Source organism: Culicoides brevitarsis, chromosome 3, assembly GCF_036172545.1.
Source record: "Culicoides brevitarsis isolate CSIRO-B50_1 chromosome 3, AGI_CSIRO_Cbre_v1, whole genome shotgun sequence".
NCBI lineage: Eukaryota > Metazoa > Arthropoda > Insecta > Diptera > Ceratopogonidae > Culicoides > Culicoides brevitarsis.
In genome coordinates this window covers 21,931,581-21,950,970 of record NC_087087.1, presented here as the reverse complement: position 1 = coordinate 21,950,970, position 19,390 = coordinate 21,931,581, and the positions used below count along the sequence as shown (strand labels likewise).

The window sequence follows — 19,390 nt, the reverse complement described above, 5'->3', positions numbered from 1 at the left end:
AAATAAACGCTAAATTTTCCAAATTGTAAATTTTAAAATTTGCAAATAAAAATTTTTTAAAATCTCCTTTTTAATTTGATAAAAATATTCGATTTGATTTGAAAAAATACATAAATATTTCAAGACAATTTGAATAATTCTTATACCAAATAAAAATAAATAAAATAATGTGATATTTTTACTTACCTATCGCCTTTTCTTTAGCTTTTACTGTACGTTCGAGCTAGAACAAACATTTTTTTTTATTTCTTAAAAGTTTTTGTTGCTTTTTATTTATTTTTTTTAAATCTAGGTGTAGTACTCAATATGCGCATACATATTTTTGTGATTGCTACCAAATCACCTCTTTCATTTTTCAAAATTATAAAAAAATGTAAGGTTCATTGAAAACTGTTAGTACTTTATTTTTCTACATGACAAAATGCATTTTAACTGGGACATTATTTTTGATGAATTCGAAAAAGAAAAGGAACGATTTTATTAAAATGAAATGAAATTTGAAGGAGATCAAAATCATTGAGGTAGTTTTGCTAACCAAAAATCATTATAAAAATCAAACCTCTTTTTCTACAAAAATACAAATTTTAAAAAATAAAAATGCATGTATTTAATTTTGTTTTTCTGCAATTATTTTCTATCATGACTTAATGATTTTAGATTTGTCATAAGGAACAGAGAACATATTAGAATGGTTAAAAAGATAAATGTATTTTTTTAATGCAAATGCCTTGGTTTTTTTTTGTTAATTTAAATTATAGGTGTAGGTAATTAAGAATGATATAAAAATCATGAATTTCAATTCGATAAGAAAAAATCTTGTCCAATCAAAATCAACCATCTTGTGAGTTTTTCATTCAAGTCTTAATTTTTATACTTTTTTCTAACATTAAGAGGTAATCCGTGTTGTTTTAATTAATTTTCACTTCTAATTGATTTTTGTTTAGTATGAACGTAGGTTTTTGTTGAAAAAATGTGGATTCATTTCTTTTTTGACAGTTAATGTGTATAGATTTTCATAGGCATTTAGCGATTAAGCATATGTAGTAATATAGTAATAAGTTTTGTTTTTTTCTGTTCTCCTTGGATGGTATTTCTCCTTTCTGACTTGATAACATGGAGGTCAAGTGGAACGAAGAAACATTTTACACTTGTTTGTTGAATTCTCGAATTTGCATGTTCTGTGGTTTGATATGACCACCGTCACCTTCCGAGACGAAACGTTTGCGACCTCTGTAAAAAAAACATTTTTCAATTAATATTTTTGATACTAAGCACAATAAAAGATAAATATTTAGTTAAACTAAAAGACATACATCGCTTCAGTTAAATTACTTCGATATAGATATAAATAACCGGTAAATTTTTGCACACATACTACTGCAAGCAAAACGTAAACAACAATAATACAGAGCCAATATTATTTACTATACAAAAATATTTACGAAGTTTGGTGATGTAATATTTTTTGTCGTATGTATTTCAAAACATGTTTTTGTTTTTTTTTTGTGTTTCACTCACCTAGTCGGCTGATTTTTGATTAGCTTATCACTTATGAAGCCAGCCCGATAACAGCGTTGTAAGAAACGATCTAATATTATGTATGCCAGAGGTATGTCAATTGAAATATCAGTCATGTCATCGTAGACACGTTGGAAGCCCTGAAAAATAATAGCAACATTGGTTATCTATTGGAATAAAGGTTTGGTGCCGTTTTCTTACTTGTTCCATAATAGTTGGCGAGACAATGCAAGACGAGTCCAATGATTTAAGAAGCTCACACATGGCTTCCTCAACATTCTCATTGAGAGCTTCGAGTGTCAAAATAACAATCTGAGAGAATTTGATGGTTGATTAGATATTTTTGAACGATAATACTGAGCATTTTGACTTACTTCATAAACCAGTTCATGGTGGAAATGTGGCACTTCCAATTGTGTGATACAACGATGAGCCTCAGGAATGTCTCGTGACATCAAATATTCCTGCAATAACATGTTCATCTGTTTTGTGATAGTCTTAACGGGACGCAGAGCTCCGCCAACTCCCCAGACATCATCCAAGTGAGCCCATCCTGTTTGCATGGATAAATGCGTATTCGCATGCGTAAGAGCGGTTCTTGCATACTCGTTAGTCTTGTCCTTGTCATCGGGATGCGTGACATAACGTGGAGGGATACAATCGTCGGCGACAGCACGAGCCATGAAATTTCCGAGAATTTGGGGGGCCTCAGGTGTGTCTAAAATGAGATCAGGTAGATCGTCAAGAAGGATATCAAAGCCACGAACGATGTCTTTGCTGGTGATACATCGTCCATACAAGTCCGAAAGAAGGACCGAAGTCATTTCTCGGTGTGACTGCTTGTGTTCCATGGCAATTTCGATTGCGACTTTTGTAACATAGGGACGCATGGCTCCCGTCATAAATTCATCAAGGCTGTCAGCCACTTCGTGCGTATCACCGTGATCATAATACTCGAGTATGATGGGCTCAAGTTTCTTCGTGAACTCCTCGAGAGTCATCTCAGGAACAATTTCCTTCAACTCTACGTTGTTGTAGGTGTCCTGGTCATAATTTGGATCGTCAGCATCAATTTCTAGCTCTTCGAGTAACTCTGATCCCATTTTGCCCCAAACTCCTTTTCCTCCGCCACCATTTTTCTTTGGCAATCCTCGGCCCTGTGAGTTGCGTGACCGACGACTATTCTTCCAACGACGTTGTGGCGCAACGAAATTGGGAGCACCCGATACTCCAATGGCAGCTTCCTTGCTATTTTGTCTCGCAATCTTTTTGGCACGTTTTTTGGTGTCGGGCACAACGGGCTTCTTGGCCAAATTCGCTGCACCTTCGGAGTCAATCTCGCCGTCTACTTTGTCAATACCTTCATTCAATTCCGCCTCGATAGCGTCAAGGTCATCCAATGGCTTTTCAAAGTCCATCTTGATCAATTTAAGTCAACAATCTATTACTGCTGGAAACGCACGTCTCTGTTGTCGGACACTGTTTTAATTTGATACAACGCAATATATTATGTTGGTTGTTTTATTATTATTTTTTTTTCCGTTGTACTGTTGCGGCTGCCACACACTATATGTGATAATAAATAAAAATAAATGAAAATATGTGAATACATAGCGGAATAAAAGAATGTATGGCGGCACTTACACTAATACAGCGAATTATTCAAAGCCGGTTAGATTTTGTGTGTGTGTTGGTGAGCAATTCGTTGTAGAAATTTCTAAAGATATTGCATGAACAAAATTTATTTATTTAGCCTTTATTTTTTGTTAATCAATTGACGTGTCTTCCCAACTTAATTCACACTTTAGCTGCTCCAATTAGGTCTGCTTGGCTTTTACTTTTAATTTTTACGTAAGAGACACTCCTCCAACTACTGAGAGTCACTAAAGTACTGCGCGTTCCTTCGTAAATGCACGTTTCAAAACAACCAAGTACAGGACATAAATATTTATCGTAGCGACTGTCGATGAAGTCTCGGTCTTTGTTGTTGTTGTTGCAAAATTTTCGATGTAAATAAATTGTGTTTGTTTGTTAGTATCCTTGGAGGCTCACACTTAAGAGTCTCCTCAGAATTCTTGCAGTTATGAATGTCTAATCTTTATCTTTTTTTATGTAATATTCCGATAATATAGGTCACACTACTGTGAAAAGCTCTCGAACTTTTCCAATTCAAAATATTTGGTTCTAGATATTCTTAATTTTGAGGGTTTTGAAATAATCACTTAAGTTTGCACTTCACTTTACACTTTGTTATTTTTCCAATTGTAATTATTCGTGTTTTCCTGGATAAAATAGATTTTTTTCAGAGCACACTTTCGGGTCGGCATACAAAGTTGATTCCAACTGCGTAGTAAAAAAAATATTTGACAAACATTGGAGACTTTTTTGAATGTGTTTTGTCTTATTTAAATACCTTGTAAAACAAAAACTTGAAATTCGAAGGATTTTTGTAAAGTAACATATTTCTTTTAATTTCTTAAACTGTAATGTTGTTATAAATACATGGAAAAATGGGATTTAAATTTAGATTTTATGTTTTATTATTTTTTTAAATAATTTTTTTTAAGAGATGTCTCCATAGACTGAATTCAGGGCTGTTTGGATACTAAATTTATTTATTTTTGCAAAACTTTGTATATTTTTCTTATACATATTGTAAAAAAAAATGTACATTTCGTTTTCACATTATTAAAATGTTAAAATAATTTTGATTTTACAATATATAATCATCCGGATGGTACAATTCACTCAAGAGACGATAAACATACGAAGGCGCATTTCCACCAGCATTTGATATAAAGAGTGTGACCAATTCAGGAGGCACGTAATCAAAAACTGGACTATATGCCTTACTAAATCTAGCCGCTGTTGAATTATATGGGATCACACCTTCGGAATTTCCTACCAAATTAAATGCATCTTGTTCGTAGCTGCATAAATGTACAGGGGACAGCTTAAACATTGGCACAAGGACGATGACAGGAACGGAATAATGTTTTGCGGCAAGCGCAATAGTATAAGCACCTGCTGCTGCTCTCAGACCTCCATTGGCCAAAACTGCATGCGTTCCTATGATAACTTTGTTGACGCGCGACATCATGGCAAAAATTGCCGAATCGGGTATTACAGTCGTTTCTATTTTTGCCTTGGCTAGTGACGTAGCCAGTTGGTGGCCACGACAACTAGGCGCACATTCGGCGACAACTACCTCAAATTTGCGCTCTTTCGCAGCATTTTTCAAAAAAAGATCCACCGTTCGGGAGTGTCCCAATGTCAATATCAGTTCTTGTGAGTGAATGTGCTCAGGAGCTTGTGCCGATAAGTTGTCTGTACTTGTTTCTAGTTCTACTTCGATTTCCTGCAAGTGATCAAGTAGTGCAGATTTCAGTCCCTGCTGTGGTTTAGAGTAATCTCTGATGCTATCGTGCTCAGATGTCTGTGTCACAAGTTTGTGCAAAGACAATGAACCTTGTGAATCATCGTACTGATGCTGCACAGTCGCAGTATTACCCGAATGGTACTCGTCTCGAATAATACGGAGAATTCGGCGAGCTACATTAGCAGTAACCGACTCCTGCGGAAGTGCCGACTGAAATATCCTAGCTTGTTGTCTGATGGATACCATCAAGTCTCTAAAAAAACGACATTTATGTACCTAAATAAAGTTTATGAAAAAAAAAATAGAATAAAAACTTACTCGGCAGTTTTCCAATCTGATCCTTGAATTATCTCCTTAAACAAAGCTATGCTCTTCACTGTTATTTCGTAAGAAGCCGATAACTTTCTAAAGAGAAAAGTCGACCAAAAGAGATTCTAAGTTCCAGATATTTAATTTTATGTTAATTGAATTTACCCTAATTTAATCTCGTGAATAAGATTCAAGACAGCTTCTGCAGGTTCTCCCATTTTGTTCTGGAAGTCTTCTTAGTTGTTGAGAATTCACGAAGAAAATCAAAATTGCTTAAATTCTAGATGATGATGATGAAATTACTATGTATTTCTTTTCTATCAGCGACAGTAGTCGCCACAAGTTGTCATTTTCATATTTACCTATTCTTTCCATGTGGTTTTGTTTTGTTAAACTGAAATATTGGCAAAATTAACTGGAATATTAGAATAAAGGTAAGTTTATTGCACTTGCTGTGTCCATTAAATAGTTACTCAAAACCATTTCTCGTTACAGATGATGGAAGTGGACTCTGCAAATGTGCAAATTCCCAAGAGGAAGCGAAACTTTAGTGAAGCAACTGCTGAAAGTAGTCGTCCTACGAAACTACGTAAACAAACAGAATTGGATCTCCGAAAAATTCCCGTGCCGCTAAATAGACGTGCTGCTCTAAAGGAAAATTGGCTTAAAATTATTACACCAATCGTCGAAAAGCTTCAACTTCAGATTCGCTACAACATAAAGGCGAAACAAATTGAAATCAAGATGAGCAAGGAAGCGGATGTTTCGAATTTGCAAAAGGCTGCTGATTTCGTAAAGGCTTTTATTTATGGATTTGACGTGGATGATGCCTTAGCATTAATACGTCTAGAAGATCTCTTTGTGGAAACCTTTGAGGTAAAAGATGTTAAAACGCTGCGGGGGGACCATTTAAGTCGAGCGATTGGTCGGTTGGCTGGCACAGGAGGACGAACAAAGTTTACAATTGAAAATGTTACAAAGACTAGAATTGTTTTAGCTGGATCAAAAGTCTATATATTAGGTAGCTATCAAAACATTCAGTTGGCCAAACGAGCAATAAGTAACTTAATTCTGGGATCTCCTCCGAATAAAGTGTATGGAAGCTTGAGAAATGTCGCTGGAAAACTATCAGAAAGATTATAAATTGGAGAAGTTTTGTATAATGTTGAATTGAGTTATTTTAATGATAAATAAAAAAAGAAATGAACATATGACAGGTTTTGATTCTATTTTCATTGCTTCAAAATATTTTCGCATAAATTTTTTAGAGTCATTTCTATTTTTAATTTTTGATATAAAATGGCAAAAAATATAAACAAAATATATTTGAATTTAATCGTAACGAAAACATTAATATATTTAATAACTTTTTTTTCTATCAAAGCTTATTTTACTGGAACAAACTGAATTAGTCGTTTAATACGACGCAACAAAGCTTCAATGAATCCTTTGTCAGAGACAGACTGTTCTGTAGTTGTGTTGATTAATTGTTTACAAAAATTTTCCGTGATAAAGGACACGAGATTTTCTTTCAAACTACTTATGTCTTCCATTCCAACTTTCCATCCATTTGGGTCTGCAGTAAGGAGCAAATCATTTCCAAAAGATTGATTGAATCCCACAACTTTGAGCATATAAAAGTCCAAGTGAGCCCATAACAAGTACAGACAGTGTTCAATAATAAAAACGCAATATTTGAGTTCATTCTGCTTATCGTTAATGCGTTCTTGTAGGGTTTTCGTTTGTGCTTGAGAGCTTGGGTCGATACTAAGGTTTGCGTTAGCACTTTTTTGTCTAATAAGACCATCGTAAACAATTTTTTCTCTGTTGTAATAGTCAACACAATTTTTCAATTGAGATACCACAATGCCCAAAGATGGTGATGACGATTGCAAGTTTACCAAACTCTCAGGTTCCCCACTAAAAACAATGAATAAAAAATTAATATATTTAAATTAAAATTATTATTAATTTAAGAAACTTACGTGTGAAGAGCTTCAGTAATGTTGGGGGAAAAAATTACATTGACACACTTATGGTCAGTTGAATGGTTCATGATACAATTTCTTGCGTACAAAATTAAATTACTTCCGATTTGAAACACGTATTTCACATGTAATTGCTTATTTTTCTCCGTATCTGCTCCAAAACTGCTCCGTTCTTCGATTTGATTGATGTCTTTAAGCAGTTTGTCTGTTATAACGAAACGAGGCAACAGTGTCAACATTAATTTTTGTAGTCGATATAAATGGGCTCCCAAGTCTTGACTGGTGGTTGGATCAATAAAGTTTGCAATCTCTTGATTATTAACTCGAGCAATGATGTTTGTGATTGATGATAGTTCCTGCAACAAACCAACGTTCAAAAGCGGCGTTCCAGCTCGTAAAACCATTTCTATCATGTCACTGTGAGACAAAAGAAAATAAATGATTTGTGCGATAGTTGAATGATTCTCGGTTCCCAAAGTAGTAAGAATGACATCACATAAGCCGAGGGCTGGCAGAAGGATTTGTTGGTATCGTGTCTCGACTGGCGGAATAAAAGTAGAATTGTCTTGTGATATCGTCAAATAATTATGCACTTGGAAATCTGGATGAAGATCGAACACTTTCATGCTGGCCAGAACACTTAGTATCTTGCTTTCCAACAACAATTCGGCACCGATGTGACTACTAGCCACACGACTCAACATTGACATCTTCGACTCGTACACATAGAGGTACTTGAGAGTATCCGGCTTTACATCCAAAACTTTGCACAATTGTGTATCGATCTTGAGCAGGCTGTCAATAATGTTGTTCAAGTAACCCCGTCGTGACAAAAACTGCACAAAGTTGGACATTGGATCTAGATCGAGCAACATGTCAATGCAAGATAAAGCTAACATTTTACAAACATCGTGTCCACCAATGCAGTCATGCGACAAAACATCTACAAGTTTGTCTCCATACGATGAGAGAACTTCAATAGTCATCTCCATCTGATCAGAATTATCTTGCCCATTATTTTTGCTTGTTATGATTGATTTGTCAAGACGAGATACATATTCGTTCGAAAATTGATCTTCAACAACCTCTTTGGGAGCAGTTTCTTTGACAATGTGCATGAAGTTCAACAAAGACGCATATAAATTTATTCGGAGTCTTTGTGATGCCAATCCACTCACAATTATCCATTCAATGATATTTCGCAGGATAAACTTCAAACTCAATGTGTTGGTGCTTTGACTAGTTATTGTAGCCTTTTGTGGACCGTTTAAAGTAAGTAATTGGCTTACGCTAAGAGCAGTGGTTGTATTTAATGTGTTTTCCAAATTTGTTGTTGACTCTGTTGAATAACATCCTCGTAAGCTTACCAATAGCATGAGAACAGTATTTGAACTTGTGCTGGCCAGCTCTGGTGGAATTTGTGCTTTTACGAGCTGAAAAAAATAAATTTATGTATTTACGTATTTATTAAATTTACCAAACGGTGTAGTAATTTACCTTAGTGAGAAGCACCTGCATAATCTCCAATATTAGAGATTGTTTCAAGTCATTAGAAATGACAAACTGGGGTGCAACTAAAAACAATATTTCTGTCACTTGACCCCAAGACTCCAGGAAGCCCACTGTAGCTGACGACGTCGTTCTCTGCGCATTCAATGCCAATCCGTAATCGAGAACTTGTTCCATTTCAACTAAGATTTGATTCAAATGTCCCATGACCAAAGTATTTTGCACAGAATTGATTTCGTCTCTAAGGACGTCATGCAATTTTTTTATGTTGATCAATTTGGTACTTGAATTTGATGAAACTTCGCATGATTTGATCAGTCCTTGCAACATTAAAGCATCAAAAAAGTCCCACTTAGGTTTCTCTACAGATTTCAATTCAACATCCACACTTTCCAAAAGTTGACACAGAAGCAACTTAGGCTCCGCGTTTCTTTTGTTTCGTGCAGGTGTCTCCATTATGTTGTTTGATCCGACAAAAGACGAATGCATATGCGAAAGTTCCGCAGGTGATGGATCAACAATTTGATTTTGTACAACTCCCAATAAGATTTTGCATAAATTACCAAAAGTAGTGATTTGATTTCCAGCTGCAGTATGTTTTAGCTCGATTGCGACACATTTTAGTAGGTGAGACATTTGATTTAGAACATGTGCATTTGTTGTGTTAGCAAAAGGAAGTGCGGACACATGTCTTCCGAGAAAATCGTTGCAAGAACGAAGATAGCGAAGCATAATGTCAGAAGTTCGCATATCAACGCACAAGGTGTACAAAAGTGTGTAAGCTCTTTCGTTTAAACGTTGTTTATCCTCTGAGAAATGCTTTCCACGATTCGCTATGACTAAATCCAACAAGTTAATTAGTGATTTGGTACAGGTGCTTGGAAAATCTAAAACTCCAGGATGATGTAGCTTTGTGTTTCGCATGTCTTTAGTCACATCGAATCCCAAGAGGTACTGTGCCAAATTAGGAGCTGATTGTGGCATTGATTCTTGCAACAAAATGATGGCAGCCTCACTCAAACTCATTTGATTATAATTTTCAATTATCGCTTCATTTTCTATACATTCCACAAAACCATGTCGAATTTCTAATTTTGTTTTTTCACTTTGCAAAAATAGTCCGAGCAAATGTCCATTTACACTGGGTTGTCGAATAACGTGGGTCAATATTTGAATTCCCAGCAACGACTGAGCTGGCAGCCATGAATTGAAGGTCACAAATTTGGCTATATTCAAGAGATGATCAGGTTTGCCACTGCGTGGATTAACGCCTTGCAGTAACTTGTTGAGTCCCGACAACAAAACCGAACAGTTTGATGTGAAATGTGCCTCGAAAAAGACGTCCTGTTGTTGTAATGCTCGTTCGACGATATTTAACGCATATCGACATGCTTCTTGAAGATGTTCCTTTCCAGGGAATGGTGTGTAACTTTCAAACAAACAAGCAGCTTCATCTAATATGAGTAAAAGAAGACGTAAGAAATCTGATTTTGTGTGCATTTGCAACAAAATATGGAATCCAGGCAATGGATTTTCCTCTTTCGTGCTGTTTTGCACGGGAAAATCTGCTGGATTGACTTCGTATGTCTTCAGATACATGTCTAGGATTCGTAGAGTTTTTGCAGCAATGGCCCATTTTTCTCCCACATCCTTGTAATTTCTACTGTAGAACCGCAAAAATACGGTATTAATGATGAAAGTCAGATACGGATCGAGACCTGGTCGGCGATTTCCAGCTCCCAAATTTCTTGGTACAACGGCATCAGACAAGTTGTAAAGTAACTCCAACACAGCTTGTGTAAGTGGGTAATATTCGTTGCGACTCTCTACTTCTTCAATTTCGGACTCTATTCCGCGACTACTGAAAGCGGCGGTAGTGGGAATCGTTACGATAATTTGACTTGCTTCCAAATTGCCCCATAACTGTAGTGCCGTTTCTTTTGACTTGGCAAGGGCAGCTAATGCAAGTACCAAATCAGTCTTTAGAGGAATAATAATACTGCTGCTGACGAGTCCCAGCAATACGTGCAACGGTGACCATCCAGGATGCTCGCACAAAGCTGTGCGGGCGACTTCGTCGTGAGTCGCAACAGCTTGAATAACTTTCAATACAGCTTGCAATCCAGCTATTTCTTCAGGACTGATACTTCGATTCAATACTCGGCTGCGGTAGATTGTCTCGGTACCGGGATTTTGCTCTTGACGCAAGTTGGCGTAATATTTGGCGAATGAATTGAAAAAATGATCCCATGATATAGTGGTGTTGCCAGATGTACCCGAGCCTTGTTTGAGCAAATTGAAGGCATTTCGTGCAGATTCAGGATTTGACGATAAGCCAGCGATCATTTTCAAGTATGGTACAAAGAGTATAGGTGGCAATATTTCTCCGGCCAAACGAATAAATTTGAACAAACAAACGGATCGTGTTGCAGAACGGTGATAGCTTGAATTGATGGCCTCAGACGGTCCCCAGTATTCGAGACTCAAATTCAATCCAAGTTTATCAGTTTTGTAGAGTTTCCCGACAGCCAGGAGAAGTGTTTCGAAGCTCCGACACAAATTGCTAGGTGGCTCGACACCTTGTGCCTGGAATGCCTGGACCGTTCTTGCTGTTTCATCAGCGCGTGCACGTAGTTCTGTGACTTTGGAATGCATCAGCTCAATAAAGTCGGTAAAGAGGAAATGCAATCGTCTGTAGTAAAACTCAATCTTGAAAACTTGCTCGTTATCGAGTAAGGTGTAGTGGATAAAGTCAAAAACTTTGCTCTGTATTGCAGCGTCAACGAGTATCTCATCGTGATCATTCTGCCTTGAAAGGTTGCTGAAGACAGTTTGTGATGGCAAACGAAGTGTAGCGATCGCCAAGCCAAATGAAAACATTGTGAGCGCCCGTAGTCCCTCACACTCCCATTGTTGTGACAAATTTTCAAGGATTGTTTCAATAAAATCGGGATCCTTTACAATTGGCAATGTTTTAGCGATATCTTCGCCATCTTCATGGCGATGCATCACACTCAAGTCTGTGGCATACATCAAGGCCATTTGCAGTGCTAACGTAACATCTCCGATGCCTCCCACCGATGTAGATGGCTTATATTTGGACAAGAAGTTTATGAGCTTTGTTACCGTTTCTTTGGGTAATCCAGATTGTGCTGAATAGTTGAATAGACAAGTTGCTAAAAGAACACGCACATCTTCGAAAAGGTCCAGCACTTGACGATGGTGCTTAGGTGGACCCAATGCTCGATTATTACTGAGTAATTCCATCTAAGAAATAAAAAATAAAGCAATGGTTAATAAGGATTATAAATATCCAAGAAACCGTAGCTTACTTCTTTGGAAACATCAAGCTTATCCAACAAATCGATTATCGTATTCAACAACCCATCGCCAACTAGTCCGTCGGTATAGTTTGTTACAAACTGAGTTATCTCCTGCGAAGCATCGGTGCACCAGGAAATGCCGTTCCTTGCTTGCATCAAATCTTTGAGTGCCGTAACAAGAGCCTTGCGTCCATCGTAATACAACAAAATGGCAACTAAACCACGAGGCAAACCGGGATGATTTGGCATTTGTTGTTGTGCCGTACACAAGAGCTCAAGCGCTATAAACTCATTCATATCGTACATATCGGAAATGATGATGCTCTCGTCGACCAGGTCCTTCGAAAGGATTGTGTGACCCAACCCTGGCAAATTGATGCCATCGGTTATGGCTTGTCGAATTTCCTCACGACTTTTACTGTTTTTCGGCTGTAAAAATATCATAAAATAAGAAATAAATTAATGATTGGTGTTTTGTAAACTTGCCGGATTCCTCAACAGTGTACTAAAATTTTGTTTGTGTCTTCGCAAGATGACTTCCAGCTCAGACAAGTTTGCTTCCGAACACGATAAATATGACTCTACTACGAGTTGCAAGTGCTTAAAAGGCGTCCACATGTCATCTGGAGATGCTAAAAAATAAAAATAACAAAAAATTAATGAAATGCATGAATGGATAACCTCAGCCAGACGCGTCATATTTTTTTGAACTCCATCTTAAATCAACGTAGAATCGACTCACCTTCACCCATTTTCGCAAGTTTAGATACTCGGTATCACTCTGAACTTTAACTAAAGCACGAAACTCAATAAGATTTCTTTGAAAAGGAAAACTCGATTTTCTCGTCTGGTTTAGCGGTTTTTCAACAACAACCGGACTTGTTACTAGCTAATTCAAGTCAATTTCTAACGTCAAATTGCTGTACGGATGTTGCCGAATTTTTTACTTTTATAGCGACTACGAGTGTGTACGGATATTGACGAAGTATTTTTGACCATAGCAAAATAAAACGACACTCGAAAGTCACCAAGTAAATAGTACGCTTCATTATTTTACAAAATCTCCAAGTATTTTGAATTAAACTTGTTACATTTACCACAAATTACAAGGTAAGACCATCGCGGAATCAGACGAAGAAAAAGTTTTTGTAAATTTATACGAAAAGTGTGAAAAGTAGGGAAATACAAATTCGCCTGACGTCACTCGCTCATTTCTCTAAACAATGAATCATACATACATTTTTCGAGGAACAAAGGAATTCGAGACTCCAAAATGATTCCAAAGTACTCAAAAGTATTTTGATGGTCATTAACAATGGATTGAATGAATTTTCAAGCGTCAGATATTGTTTAGAAAGATATTGCAGGGTCTTCTTCAACAGCTGCATTTGAAGTTTACAACTCGATTTCCATTTATGGTAATGTTTTTACTCACATTGCACACGACTATACAGTTTGTGTACAAAACTTCGAACTTTAATTGAAAATGATGTCTACAAATAAGGCATTGATTTACTCACGTAGGTCATATCATATGTGTTTCGGCGAAAATGGGAGAGTGTATGTTAAGTTGTGTAATAAAGTGATTCAGTCAGTAGCGAGACACAGTCATGAGCATATTTTAATGAAAGTGTGTCATTTTATTTAATCACAGAGTCCAAGATGTCTTCAAGAAAAACAGCAGGTCGTCGTGCAACCACAAAAAAACGTGCCCAACGCGCCACTTCCAATGTCTTTGCCATGTTTGATCAGGCACAAATAGCTGAATTTAAGGAGGCATTTAACATGATCGACCAAAATCGCGATGGATTTATCGAGAAAGAAGACTTGCACGATATGCTCGCATCCCTCGGAAAAAATCCCACGGATGAGTACTTGGAACAAATGATGAACGAGGCACCGGGTCCCATCAACTTTACCATGTTTTTGACCTTATTCGGTGAGAGACTTCAAGGAACCGATCCCGAGGATGTCATTAAAAACGCCTTTGGATGTTTCGATGAAGAGAATTTGGGCATCATTTCGGAAGATAGATTGCGTGAGCTTTTGACCACTATGGGAGACCGTTTTACCGATGAAGATGTAAGTACCAGGATAAATCCTTTGACTTATATACGATATTTTATAAATTGTTCCCCTTATTCTTTACAGGTTGATGAAATGTTCCGCGAAGCTCCAATCAAGAATTCCCTCTTTGATTACATCGAATTTACACGTATTTTGAAGCATGGTGCCAAGGATAAAGATGAACAATAAAGAGGCGAGCCGGCATCGTGCAACAGTATTTTTTTATTTAATCATTCTTTTTTTCACAAATTAGCATTTAATTAAACAATTATGTTTTCTAAACCTAAAATTAACATTCTATAAGAAGAACATCTAATTTCGAAGAGATTTCATTTCCACTAAACCTAAATAAAAGACTTTGGACGCTGTCAAATAAATAAAAAGTATTTCCCTTTTGTAATGTTTAAAATTGTTACATTAAAAAATTTTTGTATGAATAATAATGTTGACAAATAAAACTATTGATTCGCGAATCAACTTTATTTAATTTAATGTTATATTTACTCCTATTCAAATAAGTAAATTAATATCCAGCTATCTAATATCCAAATATTACCATGCCATGTCATCGCTTAGTTTTCCGCTTAGTCTTGGCTGGGTAGGTAGCCCGTTAACTTTTTAGATAAGAAAGTCGACGTAAAAAAAAAGACGCTACGTATTCGTTGATTTCGTATTTAGCTGATTTCATTTGAAGTTTTGAAACATTTTGCAAGCAAATGCCTTCTAAAAAAAGTGAGTTTTATTTTCCATCGATGATCAACATAGGCTAATAATACTTTTATCTAAATATTTCAGAAAAATCATTTAAGAACGTAGACGACAAACACGACATTTTGCGTCAAAAGTTATATGACTGGTTTTGTGTGGAGTTAAATAATGGCGTCACAGTTCGAAATAAGGACTTCTCAGATCAATTTAAACTTTTGCATAGCAAGTATTGCTCAAACTATGCCAAGTGTAACTGTAAAGGTGGCCAAACATTTGTGGATTCGTTCAAAAAAAAGTTTCAAATAAAGAAACAAACAAAACATCCTCGCACCAAGTTTGATCCATTCAAACGAGCTCCCTTTCAATCACCTGCCTCTAGTTCGGGTTTGGCTAACTCATCAAGCTGTGTATCGACTGGTAGTGAGGTTGTCCAAGTATTAAATGGAGAAACAACTCCAGACATAGACCCACCGAAGGATACTGTTGAGCATGTTGCGGCTTCTTTAATTCTTGTCAAAAAAGAACAAATAATAACGGATTTTGATTCAATTGTCGCGGATATTGATTTGATCAATGGCCTGTGCAAAGCGAGAGAAAAAGAGACTAATAGCGAAATGATAATGTCCTACGATAAACTTATAAATCATTTGTTTAACGAAATGGGCCGAAATGTACTCAAAAAGAAACTCGAGTACCTTAAAGAATGAATGAGCTCTGAACAAGGAGATTTAAATTACTTTCCCAATAAGTTTATCAATGTTATGTACACAGAATGATTAATTAAATAAATCACTAAAATTAGAATCGTTTCTGTAATTAATTGTTCACAAAAAAATATCAACTTATATAACTACAAAAACTTTGACTAAATATTAGGTAAGGCTCTTCAAAACAATATTTATCAAAAATCATAACATAAATGATGAATTTTAATTTTTTTTATCGTTTAAAGTTCAATGTATTTGGTGTTTTTGAAGTTTTTTTAAACTACAACTTAATTTAATAATTTTTTTTCCACAAACTTTTTTCCTCTGGAAATAACTTTATCCGAAATTTTTGGCTAAAATCCCCACGATAACCCAAATATGAGCATTTTATCCATTAAAAAGATAGTAAGTACCAATTTTTGGCTATTTTGCGGGCATTTTCGAGGTACCTTTATCTCATATAGTATAGAAAAATCATCTCAAATGCAAAGTGTATATCGTTGTAAAGAGGATGACAAAATGACAAGATCATACCCCGCCAAAAAGTTATTTTCACATGGTGATTTTATCTTTTATGTGCCCAAATTATTTCACTCATTTTTAGGGGGTTTCAAACGCTGTCGGATAATTTAATGGGTCATAATGGGAAGAAATTATTGTGGCAAAAAAAAATTCTTAAATAAAGTTGTAGTTAAGTTAATTTTAATAAGAATTTTTGAAAACAAAAACGGCCAGAAAAATGCTTTTTGAATATATTTTAAGTCTTTTTAATGTCTAATAAGGTGTTATTATTAAAAATAAATATTTGATTCGATCAACTTTTTGTATTTATCATAATTTGGATAAAATTTTTCTCACAATTTATGTCTAATAAAAATGTATTGGTGCAAAATATTTATAAAGTCATTCAAGAAAATATATGGAATAGAGCAGCTACCTGATGTGAGCTCCATCAAAATCAGCTTCAAAAAAAAGTAGCACCACAGAAACATAAACCAGCTCCAAAAACGACAGCTATAATGTTATGGTTAAGTCAACACTGGAAACTAATTTACCAAAGCAGCAAAGTTTATTTAGTTCTTGTGAAAAAAAGAAGATATATCGTGATATCGCAAGTTTCGATACAATTGCCGCAGATATTAAGTTAATTGATGGTCTATGACAAGAACAAGGTTCAAAAAACAAGACAGAGAAATAATACTTTCATATGATAATTTGATTGACCGTTTGTGCAAAAAAACAACTTGTGAATAATTGATTAAGAAAAAATTAAGAGTATATTTATGATTTGACATTGGGTCTGATGATTTGTATAATTTTTTGCTACAATAATTTTGTAATGTAAAATTTAACAAATAGGTAATAGACCACCTAAGCCTATCAAGAAACTTCCTCGTCTGACGAGTACTGCTTTTGGGCTTTCGAGTCTTTTAGGAATCTACTTGAACAGCATACGTAGGTGTCTTGAGCAGCTTTCCATACACATTTGCCTTAGATCAGTACATGTATTGTATATCCTCGCCAGCATAAAACTCCTTGCTGGTGAGCATAACGTCCTTTGCTTTTCGAAGTATTTAAGTGCATCATGTGTGTGGTTTGCTTTATCTAAGCATCCGAAATATGTTGATTTCAGGATAACTCGTAATAACTCGACGTTTACAATGAAAATTTGTAGTAATAGAAAAATGCTTGCCTTCAATGAATAAATTCTGAAATTAAAAATCTGAAAATTGTTGAATGCCAAGCTCGAAATAGAATTGAAGATTTTTTGTTCCAAGTCAGATGATATGTTAGCAGGAGCGTATTAAGCGTCTTCGAGAGCGAGCTTTTCCCATCGTAGTGTAGGTAATTTGAAGTTGCCAAACATAAAGCAAATGTCTCCATCTAAAAACTGATGAATTGATGAAACTGACACTTAGCGAATGACAATCGGTACACGCGCACTTGAAAAATTTTATATTCGTATTTGTTCAAAATGTTGATGGATAAACAAAATAATTAATTAGGTATCTATTAAAATGTAAAAAACACCCGCACTTGCTCAAGTATGCATTGATGTACAAAAAGTATGCTTTTTTGTGAAACTTATCATTGGAAGAAATGTTATTTTCTTAACTGTCTTATGAATTGAATTTTAATTTAACGGTTTAACGAACAAACAAAATTTAAAAGAAGTTAATGTACATTTTGGTATTGAAACGCGCATTGGAAATCGTTGGAAAACTATTACCATCACTTTCTATCATGTCACCTGGGATCTTGCTGTCTCTTTTTTATTCACGCCTCATAGGCGTTCCTTGATTTTCCTGTGCGGTGTCCCGATGCACAATCGTGTTTAAAAGTGAATTGCCGCGAACCTCATTCCGAATCACAAAGCGTGTGCAAGATCTTCGAAATTTCCAAGTTTTCGTAGTGTTTCCGCCGCGAAAGTGCCCGAATATGGTTCCGGTAATCGCCGTAAGTAAAAAGTGTGCATTGAAAAGGACAGCCGTAACAGAAAAAAGCAGTCAATAACTTAACTCCTTAAAGGATTGTGGTTGTGGTAAGTTTCCAAAATTGTCCTTCCGGTTGTCGTTGCTTCAGTTGCTAATTGGCGATCTGGAGCATTTTATGATAACCACGAAGTTTTCCATAATGTCTTGACATCGAAATCATCAATCGAATTGACATCCAGCCATGGTGGTTTATGGGATTTCAAATGTTTTGGGGGGAGATCTTGTAATTCTTGATAAAATAATGATATTTTTCAGAGCTTTCTTCCTTCTTAAATCTGGTGGCCGCCCCCAATACATGCAACAGCAAATGGTAACTTGATACCAAAGGGAAACAAAACTAGACTATAGGTCATCATGACCGTCAGCTCATGTAAAATTTTGATAATTTTTGTAGTGAAAGAATTAGTGTAGTGGAGAATTTTTGTAATGAAAGAAATCTTTTTTCTCATTTTCAGGATCCAAAGATGCAGCAACTTGATACCAAAGGGAAACAAAACTATACTTTATAGGTCATCATGACCGTCAGCTCATGTAAAATTTTGTTAATTTTTGTAGAGCTGGCTTTTGCCATATTTGCAACAACCACGACAAAAGCTGTTGATGTTAAAATTTCAACAACTCTCAACAAAGTCTCTTTGGGATGCCAAATGTTGGGATGTTTCCAGCATCCGGAATGGTTCATCTGCCTTCTCATAAAATGGTTCTGCCTCCTGGAATGGCTCATTCATCACCCGGAGTGTTGGCTTCTCCCGGAATGTTGGCTTCTCCTGGAATGTTGGCTTCTTCCGGGATTGTTGGTTTCATACCAGTGCCTCAACAGCAAAAGTTTCAGCTTATACCGATTCCTCAGTCGCAAATGATTCCACCGACTTCGTCTGTTGCGCTTATGGCAAACAATGAGGATTGGAACCGAAAATAGGACTTGCTTTATTAGATCGAAATTCAGATGAAAGTTTGAAATGTAAGAACTTATTTCTATTTTTTGGTTAATTTTTACTACAAAAATAATCTTAAATCCATCTTTTTTCTCATTCAATAAGCATGCAAACTAAATCTTCAAGTAAATATCAAACAATATGTTTCCTCTGATTTTCTTTAATTTGTTCCTATTTTCACAGGCTTACGTACAATACTCATCAGCTACATTACTCAGAAAGTGACATTCAAAAATTCATTTTGTAATTATTAAAAATTTGACAATATAAATCAAACTCAAATTCTCTTTACCCCTCACTTTAAACATACTATACATTCATTCGTTACTCAGAATCATCATTCGTTCGTCTGCTTTGTATGCAACCGTCCAATCAGAAGCGAGAGCGACAAGATGAAGTTCGAATGTTTCAATGAAAAGAATTCAGAATAACTTGACGCAATCTGGTTCGCG

General features: G+C 35.8%; 5 protein-coding genes and 1 long non-coding RNA gene across 7 annotated transcripts; 3 read left to right on the top strand and 3 right to left on the bottom strand.

Moving 5' to 3' along the window:
• Positions 1 to 261: 261 nt before the first annotated feature.
• Positions 262 to 3,872, bottom strand: LOC134834027 (programmed cell death protein 4). The gene is made up of 5 exons (XM_063848541.1): positions 3,163 to 3,872; positions 1,893 to 3,084; positions 1,720 to 1,830; positions 1,519 to 1,658; positions 262 to 1,230 (listed from the first exon to the last, which is right to left on the bottom strand). The coding sequence occupies exons 2-5, from the start codon at positions 2,934 to 2,936 to the stop codon at positions 1,143 to 1,145; spliced, it is 1,383 nt and encodes a 460-aa protein (XP_063704611.1). The 5' UTR covers positions 2,937 to 3,084; positions 3,163 to 3,872; the 3' UTR covers positions 262 to 1,142.
• Positions 3,873 to 4,057: 185 nt separating this feature from the next.
• On the bottom strand, positions 4,058 to 5,537 carry LOC134834028 (translation initiation factor eIF2B subunit beta). The gene is made up of 3 exons (XM_063848542.1): positions 5,372 to 5,537; positions 5,216 to 5,302; positions 4,058 to 5,150 (listed from the first exon to the last, which is right to left on the bottom strand). The coding sequence occupies exons 1-3, from the start codon at positions 5,422 to 5,424 to the stop codon at positions 4,232 to 4,234; spliced, it is 1,059 nt and encodes a 352-aa protein (XP_063704612.1). The 5' UTR covers positions 5,425 to 5,537; the 3' UTR covers positions 4,058 to 4,231.
• On the top strand, positions 5,536 to 6,475 carry LOC134834030 (RNA-binding protein pno1). The gene is made up of 2 exons (XM_063848543.1): positions 5,536 to 5,640; positions 5,702 to 6,475. The coding sequence occupies exon 2, from the start codon at positions 5,702 to 5,704 to the stop codon at positions 6,347 to 6,349; it is 648 nt and encodes a 215-aa protein (XP_063704613.1). The 5' UTR covers positions 5,536 to 5,640; the 3' UTR covers positions 6,350 to 6,475.
• On the bottom strand, positions 6,450 to 12,894 carry LOC134834026 (nuclear pore complex protein Nup205). The gene is made up of 6 exons (XM_063848540.1): positions 12,769 to 12,894; positions 12,513 to 12,658; positions 12,036 to 12,455; positions 8,692 to 11,970; positions 7,192 to 8,627; positions 6,450 to 7,126 (listed from the first exon to the last, which is right to left on the bottom strand). Exons 1-6 carry the CDS (start codon positions 12,776 to 12,778, stop codon positions 6,592 to 6,594), a joined length of 5,826 nt encoding a protein of 1,941 aa, XP_063704610.1. The 5' UTR covers positions 12,779 to 12,894; the 3' UTR covers positions 6,450 to 6,591.
• A 99-nt stretch (positions 12,895 to 12,993) lies between these two features.
• Positions 12,994 to 14,562, top strand: LOC134833043 (myosin regulatory light chain sqh). The gene is made up of 3 exons (XM_063847198.1): positions 12,994 to 13,136; positions 13,681 to 14,108; positions 14,178 to 14,562. Exons 2-3 carry the CDS (start codon positions 13,689 to 13,691, stop codon positions 14,280 to 14,282), a joined length of 525 nt encoding a protein of 174 aa, XP_063703268.1. The 5' UTR covers positions 12,994 to 13,136; positions 13,681 to 13,688; the 3' UTR covers positions 14,283 to 14,562.
• A 3,303-nt stretch (positions 14,563 to 17,865) lies between these two features.
• Positions 17,866 to 19,315, top strand: LOC134835088 (uncharacterized). 2 transcript variants are annotated; one of them, XR_010162196.1, is made up of 4 exons: positions 17,866 to 18,050; positions 18,459 to 18,964; positions 19,044 to 19,063; positions 19,122 to 19,315. It is a non-coding gene; the product is annotated as an uncharacterized LOC134835088 (long non-coding RNA). The 2 variants fall into 2 exon arrangements; XR_010162197.1 differs by lacking the exon at positions 19,044 to 19,063 and having other exon boundaries at positions 19,122 to 19,314.
• Positions 19,316 to 19,390: the final 75 nt, after the last annotated feature.